This window comes from Babylonia areolata, chromosome 8, assembly GCF_041734735.1.
Source record: "Babylonia areolata isolate BAREFJ2019XMU chromosome 8, ASM4173473v1, whole genome shotgun sequence".
Classification (NCBI taxonomy): Eukaryota; Metazoa; Mollusca; class Gastropoda; order Neogastropoda; family Buccinidae; genus Babylonia; species Babylonia areolata.
In genome coordinates this window covers 15,937,747-15,947,746 of record NC_134883.1, presented here as the reverse complement: position 1 = coordinate 15,947,746, position 10,000 = coordinate 15,937,747, and the positions used below count along the sequence as shown (strand labels likewise).

At 44.2% G+C, this 10,000-nt stretch overlaps 2 protein-coding genes across 3 annotated transcripts in view; both read left to right on the top strand.

Moving 5' to 3' along the window:
- The window catches only part of LOC143285056 (uncharacterized), a 33,545-nt gene that overhangs the window by 20,456 nt on the left and 3,089 nt on the right, over nt 1–10,000 (top strand). For both annotated transcript variants that reach the window (XM_076592244.1, XM_076592243.1), the window contains exons 6-9: nt 532–612; nt 2,462–3,336; nt 4,553–4,639; nt 8,531–8,755. In XM_076592244.1, coding sequence (XP_076448359.1) covers nt 532–612; nt 2,462–3,336; nt 4,553–4,639; nt 8,531–8,755 — 1,268 coding nt within the window. The remainder of the gene's footprint in view (nt 1–531; nt 613–2,461; nt 3,337–4,552; nt 4,640–8,530; nt 8,756–10,000) is intronic.
- Nucleotides 3,824–4,529, top strand: LOC143284940 (uncharacterized). The gene is made up of 4 exons (XM_076592105.1): nt 3,824–3,971; nt 4,153–4,248; nt 4,368–4,479; nt 4,523–4,529. Exons 1-4 carry the CDS (start codon nt 3,824–3,826, stop codon nt 4,527–4,529), a joined length of 363 nt encoding a protein of 120 aa, XP_076448220.1.

Below are 10,000 nucleotides of genomic sequence, written 5' to 3'. Positions count from 1 at the left end.
TAACAAACAATGAGTATAATAATGTATGCACAGAGTATAGTCAGTCCCATTACATATAATAAAAGGGTATGCCCCACAGTGCTGCAGATGGATGGACAATGGGTGATGTAAGACCGTTGTGAAGATCAGGAGGCAGGCCTCTGATACAGGGTGTGACTGACACATGACTGACACTCAAGGCCTGACTAAGCGCGTTGGGTTACGCTGCTGGTCAGGCATCTGCTTGGCAGATGTGGTGTAGCGCATATGGTTTTGTCCGAACGCAGTGACGCCTCCTTGAGCTACTGAAACTGAAACTGACACAGGGAAGGGGTGTGGCTGACATGCATGACAGACAGGGAAGGGGTGTGGCTGACATGTATGACAGACAGGGAAGGGGTGTGGCTGACATGTATGACAGGGAATGGGTGTGGCTGACATGACAGACAGGGAAGGGGTGTGGCTGACATGTATGACAGACAGGGAAGGGGTGTGGCTGACAGAGAGAGGGATGGGGTGTGATTGACAGCTGTACTGTGCTGTGCCGGGCAGGTGGACATCTGGGGGTTCGGGGTGACGGCCGTCTACATCGCCAACTACACCAGAGCTGGGAAAGCTGGCTCTGCAGAGAAAGTGAGTGCTCGGAGTTAATTCACCCACGCCCTCTCGCAACACCGCACTTTCTCGTACAGTGAGAGAAAGCATGGGGAGACCCTCGATGCTTTCTTTCAATGTGTGAGAAAGAATGGGTTAACAATACCAGTTCTGAGCGTTGTGACCACAGGACAGAAACAGTCATACAATAATAGTCAAAATGGGAAAGTTAAAACCACAATCACATCACTCACTCACTCACTCATTCCCTCGACCGCTGGGGTCGTTGGGGGGACATGAGGAAGATGTCATAGCTCGCCATGCCTTCCCGTTGTCGGACCAGTTCTTTCTCTGCCGCCCCCGTCTGCGCCCTCCCTCTACAGTCCTTTGTAGGATGGTTTTGGAGAGGGTGTTATGTCGTATGACGTGACCAAACCATGCCATCTTCCGTCGTTTGACAGTCGCCAGCAGTGGTTCTTGGGGCCCAACAAGGTTGCTGACCAGGTTCCGCACATAGTCATTGGTCTTGTGCTCCTTGTAGAGGTTGTATTAGTCGCCTCAAGCACTTGGTTTCGAATGCTTGGATTCTTCTTTCTGTTTCTGCTATCAGTGTCCATGTCTCACATCCATTTAAGAGGATGGAGACCACTAGTGACTTGTAGAGCAGGAATTTTGTGTGGAATCTGATGTTGCTCTTCCATACCCTGTTCAGTCTGGCCATTGTAGAATTAATCCTATTTCGGATTTCTGCTGTGCAGGTGCCGTCTTTGGACAGGGTTGCTCCCAGGTACTTGAAGCTGGTCACTTCTTCCAAGGACAATCGCATACACATTGATAATAGAAATAGAGCAGGCATGAAGTGTACTGTTGTAAACCTGTAATCAACAGCATGCTTATGAATGATATTTGAAATCTAAGTGCTGTACGTTCCCCCATTTTTTCTTTTTAAACATACTTCTTCAGAAATACACATACACCACAATCGCACACACAACCACGCGTACACGCAATACACGTGCAAACCCACAGGTCCGTAATCATCTTGACCACTGTCATACACACTACATGGTTTAGACTTTGAGCAAAATTACTCATTGTATGGTTAGTTTGAAAAAAATCAAGAGACAAAAATGAAGTGTGTCGCAAATGAACTTAGACACCGAGAAAAGTATTTTTTTTATTTTTTAAAAAGGGTTTTTGTTTGGGTGTTCAAAAAGAGATGTAGCCAAAAAAAGGCTCTTGTTTGGGTGTTCAAAAAGAGATGTAGCCAAATAAGGCTCTTGCTTGGTTGTTCAAAATGAGATGTAGCCCGAAAAAGGCTCTTGTTTGGGTGTCCAAAATGAGATGTAGCCAAATAAGGGTCTTGTTTGGGTGTCCAAAATGAGATGTAGCCAAATAAGGGTCTTGTTTGGGTATTCAAAATGAGATGTAGCCAAAAAGGCTCTTGTTTGGGTGTTCGAAAAGAGATGTAGCTAACAAAAGTCTCTTGTTTGGATGTTAAAAAAGAGATGTAGCCAAAAAAGGCTCTTGTTTGGGTGCTCAAAATGAGATGTAGCCAAAAAGGTTCTTGCTTGGGTGTTCAAAATGAGATGTAGCCCCCAAAAGGCTCTTGTTTGGGTATTCAAAATGAGATGTAGCCAGAAACGGCTCTTGTTTGTGTGTTCAAAAAGAGATGTATCCAACGAAAGGCTCTTGCTTTGGTGTTCAAAAAGAGATGTAGCCAAAAAAAAGCTCTTGTTTGGATGTTCAAAATGAGATGTAGCCAAATCAGGCTCTTGCCTGGGTGTTCAAAATGAGATGTAACCAAATAAGGCTCTTGCCTGGGTTTTCAAAAAGAGATGCAACCAAAGTTCTTGTGAGAAGAAGAAGAAGGTTGACTGTCCACCAGCTGCTGACCATTCTGAGGGAGAGCGGGCAGGACGGGGCCACAGTGACCCTGGTGCAGAACGCCCTGCAGGACAACCCGGGGGACAGACCTACGGCTTCCGCACTGGCCAGAGACCTGAAGGCACACTACGGCGCCACCTGGCTGCAGTCCCCGCCACCTCCCCGCCTCTTTCCCCCCGCTCTGGTCTCCCTCACCCCCACCCCCACACATCCCCCCTCTCTGGCCCAGCCCCAGCCCCGGTCAGAGGGCCCGCAGGGGGAGGTGCTCCACACGGCCAGGTTCCAAGTGGACACTGAAACACAGACGTCAGTGTACCGGGTACCCGGTTTGCAGAACACTGGCACTCAGACCTCTGTGGTGTGTCGCCCCCATCCCCACCCTGAAACCCACCCTCAACCCCGCCGGGAACACCACCCAGAACTCCAACCTCAACCCAGCTGTGAACTCCACCCTCAACCCAGCTGTGAACCCCACCCTCAACCCAGCTGTGAACTCCACCCTCAACCCAACCGTGAACCCCACCCTCAACCCAGCCGTGAACCCCACCCTCAACCCAGCTGTGAACCCCACCCTCAACCCAACCGTGAAACCCACCCTCAACCCAGCCGTGAACCCCACCCTCAACCCAACCGTGAACCCCACCCTCAACCCAGCCGTGAACCCCACCCTCAACCCAACTGTGAACTCCACCCTCAACCCAGCCGTGAACCCCACCCTCAACCCAGCCGTGAACCCCACCCTCAACCCAGCCGTGAACTCCACCCTCAACCCAAACGTGAACCCCACCCTCAACCCAACCGTGAACCCCACCCTCAACCCAAACGTGAACTCCACCCAGAACTCCAACCTCAACCTCATGTTGATCCACCTGACAGGTAGGTATCATAATCGTCATGATCATAATCATCATCATCATCATTATCATAGATCAGCATCATCATTGCGTCGTCAACATCGTCAGCATCATAATATTATAAGCAACATCTATGTACTCGGGACCAGTTTCCATATTATCGTGTACCAAGATTAAGACAGACACAAGTGCTTCACCCTGATTGCTGGCACCTGCACTGATAGAAGGTGGCAATTTCCACATCATGTACCAAAATTAAGATGGATACAAGTATTTCACCGTTGACTGCTGGCACCTGCACTGATAGAAGGTGACAATTTCCACATCATGTACCAAAATTAAGATGGATACAAGTATTTCACTGTGAGTCCTGGCACCTGCACTGATAGAGGCTGAAGTACACAGTGCATAATGTACAGTCTTCTTCACCAGCCCACAGCGGCGCAGTGTGGATGACGTAGCACAGTAGTCAGCGTCAGCGTGAGGCACGGATGTGAACAGAAGTAGGGATGATGGAAATTGTCCTGCAGGGTGTCACTGTCAGCTTGTGTCACGTGAAGGATATGATTGTTGTCAGTTGTTTGTGTCACGTGCAAGATGTGGTTGTCAGCTTGTGTCACGTGCAGGATGTGGTTGTCAGCTCGTGTCACGTGCAGGGTATGATTGTCTGCTTGTGTCACGTGCAGGATATGATTGCCAATTGTCACGTGCTGGATATTGTTGTCAGTTTATGTCACGTGCAGGATATGATTGTCAGCTTGTGTCACGTGCAGGATGTGATTGTCAGCTTGTGTCACGTGCAGGATATGATATGACTGTCAGCTTGTGTCACGTGCAGGATATGACATGATTGTCAGCGTGTGTCACGTGCAGGGTATGATTGTCAGCGTGTGTCACGTGCAGGGTATGATTGTCAGCGTGTGTCATGTGCAGGGTATGATTGTCAGCTTGTGTCGCGTGCAGGATATGATTGTCAGCTTGCGTCACGTGCAGGATATGATTGTCAGCTTGTGTCACGTGCGGGATATGATTGTCAGCTTGTGTCACGTGCAGGATATGACATGATTGTCAGCGTGTGTCACGTGCAGGGTATGATTGTCAGCGTGTGTCACGTGCAGGGTATGATTGTCAGCGTGTGTCATGTGCAGGGTATGATTGTCAGCTTGTGTCACGTGCAGGATATGATTGTCAGCTTGTGTCACGTGCAGGATATGATTGTCAGCTTGTGTCACGTGCAGGACCCCAGAAACGGTATTTGTCCGCCAACACGCTCCCGGACTGACCGCTGACGTGTTGGAAGAGATTGGTCGCCGGATCAAGAATAAGTAATAGAACATTGAGTTAAAATGAAAACTGCCATCATAATACAGTATATGAATGATGCATGTTTGATAGAATTTTTAACAATATCAGAAATGAATATACTGCAAAATTTGACATGTTTGTACATCAATTTTGATAAAAGAAGTAAGCTGCCACAGGTAATGGATAACATAATCATAATAATTCTTTAATAACACTTTATAAAAACAACAACAACAACAAAAACAAACAAAAAAATACTGGTGCTCCTTGAAGCTATTTCAACATGTATACATGCCATGATGTGACATTTGGTATCTTGTTTATCTTGTTCTTTATTATTTGTTATTGTTCTTCATCTTATTATTACTATTATAAGTATTATCATATTGAAAAATAACCCTCGTACCTCAACAAATTAATGATTTTTTCTTCTTTTTTTTTTTCGATGATCATTGATGGACCAAATGTTTTGCTATGTGAATGTTGAATCACATTGATGTCGTGAAAAGTCAAAATATAACCTTGTGTACAAGGGAGAAAAAAACAAAAGAAAGAAAAAAAAAGAAAAGAATAAGTACTGTGTCCACTGCTTTCCTTCTCCCCCTTCATTGTCTAGGTCATGCTGGCATATAATACAGCTAGCTGTGGTGTTTTTATCTGTTAAAAAAACAACAACAACAACAACCAAAAGTCACAAAATTAGACACAATACATTTAAAACAAATGAAGCGAGTGGTGGATATGCTCTTTTCGAATATCTTGGAAGAAAGAAAAGAGAGAGAGAGAGATAGAGATAGATAGATAGATAGAGAGAGAGAGAGAGAGAGAGAGAGAGAGAGAGAGAAGAAGAAGAAGAAGAAGAAGAAGAAGAAGAAGAAGAATGTTGAATGCAGAATGATGCGGGTTAGAAATTAAACTTTTCCTATGTAATCACCACTCACTCACACACACACACGCACACACGCACGCACACACACACACACACACACACACACACCAAACTTTTGAGACCACACATCCACAAATGAGCCAGATCTCAATGTGTCTACACATATAACCGCAGTGGCAAGCTGACTCTTGCAACAGGAGGTAACACTTGTACGACATTTCTTCATCAGGGTTGCTTCATCGCACCCACAGCTGTACAAAAAAAAAAGAAAAAGAAAAAAAAAAAAAGTAATTCCTCCTATGTGTGTTTCCTAATCAAAACTATATATCGTATATTTTAAAATCACAATCATGCTTAAAAAAAAACAAAACAAAAACCTCACCACTCTTTTATAATGTTTTTATTTAATTCTTAGTTATATCTGACATTGTCTCAACGATAAAAAACATGTCATATTGTATGAATTGCAATAGAATTGGCATCCCAAAGAATATCAAGAAACACGATGTTTAGCTCAAGATTCGAAAGTCTCAATAACAATAACAATAATAACAACAGTGGTAGTAGTAGTAGTAGTAGATTCGAAAGTCTCAATAACAATAACAATAATAACAACAGTGGTAGTAGTAGTAGTAGTAGTAGTAATAATAATATTACACATTACTTACTGTAGTTGTGTTACACGCGAACTTTTTCTTTTCACTCTGGTTGTGTCACGCGTGAACTTTTTTATGTCACCAAAAAAAAAAACCTTTTAAAAAAAATTCCTGCCCCCCCCCCCTCCCTTCGTATTCCTCCACCCACCACCTCCCTCCCCACCCTCAACAGTTCCTTTGATGACATGCCTCAGTCGTACTGTGATGTTTTAGTGTCTTTGCGATAACCCCTCAGTGATGTTTTAGTGTCTTTGCGATAACCCCTTCAGTGATGTTTTAGTGTCTTTGCGATAACCCCTGAGTGATGTTTTAGTGTCTTTGCGATAACCCCTCAGTGATGTTTTAGTGTCTTTGCGATAACCCCTGAGTGATGTTTTAGTGTCTTTGCGATAACCCCTCAGTGATGTTTTAGTGTCTTTGCGATAACCTCTCAGTGATGTTTTAGTGTCTTTGCGATAACCCCTGAGTGATGTTTTAGTGTCTTTACGATAAACCCTGAGTGATGTTTTAGTGTCTTTGCGATAACCCCTCAGTGATGTTTTAGTGTCTTTGCGATAATGCGATAACCCCTTCAGTGATGTTTTAGTGTCTTTGCGATAACCCCTCAGTGATGTTTTAGTGTCTTTGCGATAACCCGTCAGTGATGTTTTAGTGTCTTGCGATAACCCCTGAGTGATGTTTTAGTGTCTTTGCGATAACCCCTGAGTGATGTTTTAGTGTCTTTGCGATAACCCCTCAGTGATGTTTTAGTGTCTTTGTGATAACCCCTTCAGTGATGTTTTAGTGTCTTTGCGATAACTCCTTCAGTGATGTTTTAGTGTCTTTGCGATAACTCCTTCAGTGATGTTTTAGTGTCTTTGCGATAACCCCTCAGTGATGTTTTAGTGTCTTTGCGATAACCCCTCAGTGATGTTTTAGTGTCTTTGCGATAACCCCTTCAGTGATGTTTTAGTGTCTTTGCGATAACCCTTTCAGTGATGTTTTAGTGTCTTTGTGATAACCCCTGCAGTGATGTTTTAGTGTCTTTGCGATAACCCCTTCAGTGATGTTTTAGTGTCTTTGCGATAACCCCTGAGTGATGTTTTAGTGTCTTTGCGATAATGCGATAACCTCTGAGTAATGTTTTAGTGTCTTTGCGATAACCCCTTCAGTGATGTTTTAGTGTCTTTGCGATAACTCCTCAGTGATGTTTTAGGGTCTTTGTGATAACTCCTCAGTGATGTTTTAGTGTCTTTGCGATAATGCGATAACCCCTCAGTGATGTTTTAGTGTCTTTGTGATAATGCTATAACCCGTCAGTGATGTTTTAGTGTCTTTGTGATAACTCCTCAGTGATGTTTTAGTGTCTTTGTGATAACTCCTCAGTGATGTTTTAGTGTCTTTGTGATAACTCCTCAGTGATGTTTTAGTGTCTTTGCGATAACCCTTTCAGTGATGTTTTAGTGTCTTTGTGATAACCCCTTCAGTGATGTTTTAGTGTCTTTGCGATAACCCCTTCAGTGATGTTTTAGTGTCTTTGCGATAACCCCTGAGTGATGTTTTAGTGTCTTTGCGATAATGCGATAACCTCTGAGTAATGTTTTAGTGTCTTTGCGATAACCCTTCAGTGATGTTTTAGCGTCTTTGCGATAATGCTATAACCCGTCAGTGATGTTTTAGTGTCTTTGCGATAATGCTATAACCCGTCAGTGATGTTTTAGTGTCTTTGCGATAACCCCTCAGTGATGTTTTAGTGTCTTTGCGATAACCGCTCAGTTTCATCATCGCTTCTTCCCCCACCTCCTTTAAAAACCAAGTCACCATGGCATTGTGCAGACAACGGAGCTTCAACTGTTGCATTTCACTTGATAATCCACATGTGTTGTCCGTCGCTGGACCTGTGTGTTAACTCACTCAGTACGGCCAGTCCTCTCTTCTCCTCTACACAGACCCCTCGGATGTCCAGTGGTTGTCTGAATGACCCAACCTTTAGCTTCCGTCGTCAGAATTGTGGTATTCTTTGTCAACATTCACCTCTTCAGTATAAGAGCCTTCCGCTTGCAATATTTTGATGATGGTAATTGGGGTGAAACGCTGTTAACGTCGTCTCTTTCGCCGTTCGTATGGAGAGAGTTAAATTAAGCGCGCGAGCGTGCATGTGGGTGTATATCATTATGCGCGCGTGCATGTGTGTGTGTGTGTGTGTGTGTGTGTAAGAGGGAGAGAGAGAGAGAGAGCTTGTAAGAGTCACACGCGCATTGATATATTGTTAACACTATATGATTCATTATGTAATATTTTTGTTCGTGGGCCCACTCCTTTTGTTATGAGGCAGAGGCCTGACAAATAAACCATTGTCTTGTCTTGTCTTGTCTTGTCTTGTGCAGACACTGGCGAGGGGCGGCGACCGGGGACGGGCCCAGGACGGGCCGGCAACGCAGGAGGTCAGCGTCACGAGGTGCTGACCCCGACACCGCAGGGAGCCACCACGCGGCTGACGGAGACAGGGGTCAGCGGGGCAGAGGTCAAGGGCAGAGAGGTCAGAGGGTCAGAGGTCGAGGGGAGCTGGAGGACGGGTCCCAGGCAGCAGTCTCTGAGCGGTCTGACCGAAGGTGGGGACAGCTCGTTAAACCTCTCGGCTTTCTGCTGGTGTTTTTGTATTTGTATTTTTTATTTTTTAAATTTATAAAAAAAAAAAAAAATGTACGCTTATAGTTGACTTCATCAAGTTTTTGTGCCTTATACATATTGTTATTAGTAGTAGTAGTTCTTTTTTTTTTTTTTTCCTTTTCTTAAAAAATGTATTTATCTATTATTTATTCATCCCCCCCTTTTTTTTTTCTCAAGGCCTGACTAAGCGCGTTGGGTTACGCTGCTGGTCAGGCATCTGCTTGGCAGATGTGGTGTATCGTATATGGATTTGTCCGAACGCAGTGACGCCTCCTTGAGCTACTGAAACTGAAACTGAAACTTGTATTTGTATTTGTATCTGTATTTCTTTTTATCACAACAGATTTCTCTGTGTGAAATTCGGGCTGCTCTCCCCCAGGGAGAGCGCGTCGCTACACTACAGCGCCCCCCCCTCCTCCTTTTTTTTAGGTATTTTTTCCTGCGTGCAGTTTTATTTGTTTTGCCTATCGAAGTGGGTTTTTCTATATAATTTTGCCAGGAACAACCCTTTTGTTGCCGTAGGTTCTTTTACGTGCGTTAAGTGCATGCTGCACACGGGACCTCGGTTTATCATCTCATCCGAATGACTAGCGTCCAGACCACTACTCAAGTTCTAGTGGAGGGGCAGAAAATAACGGCGGCTGAGCCGAGATTGGAACCAACGCGCTCAGATTCTCTCGCTTCCTAGGCGGACCCGTTACCTCTTGGCCATCACTCCACATATGTATGTGTGTGTGTGTGTGTGTGTGTGTGTGTGTGTGTGTGTGCGCGCGCTCGCGTACGTGCGTGCGTGTGTGTGTGTGAGAGAGAGAGAGAGAGAGAAAGAGAGAGAGAATCTTTATTTCGAGGATAATAGATAAGCCCTTAACAGAGTCTACACTACAATACTAGATAAAAAACAAAGCATGGTGTTAGTGGAAATACATAACAAAGGGGAAAAAATCAAACAATTATTAATTATGTTAATAGTATGTATATGTGTAATTATGTGCACGTATGTGTCTGCAATAATAATGTTGTGATGTGAACACGACTCTGTAATGGGTGTTCTATATACTCATGTATGAAAAACTAGAGGAAATTTGTTCATGCATAAGATATTCCATATGTTTTTTTTTCTCTAGAAAACAATATATGGATTGCGTTCTTTTCACATTACGTAAACTAAGCAAAGTGTCCTTAATTCT

Excerpts from the sequence above, each read along its gene's own strand:
- LOC143284940 (XM_076592105.1), top strand. The coding sequence starts at position 3,824 with ATGATGGAAATTGTCCTGCAGGGTGTCACTGTCAGCTTGTGTCACGTG. Across the intron at positions 3,972-4,152 it reads CAGCTCGTGTCACGTGCAGG|GATATGACATGATTGTCAGC; the intron begins GTATGATTGTCT and ends TGTCACGTGCAG. Across the intron at positions 4,249-4,367 it reads CAGCGTGTGTCATGTGCAGG|GATATGACATGATTGTCAGC; the intron begins GTATGATTGTCA and ends TGTCACGTGCAG.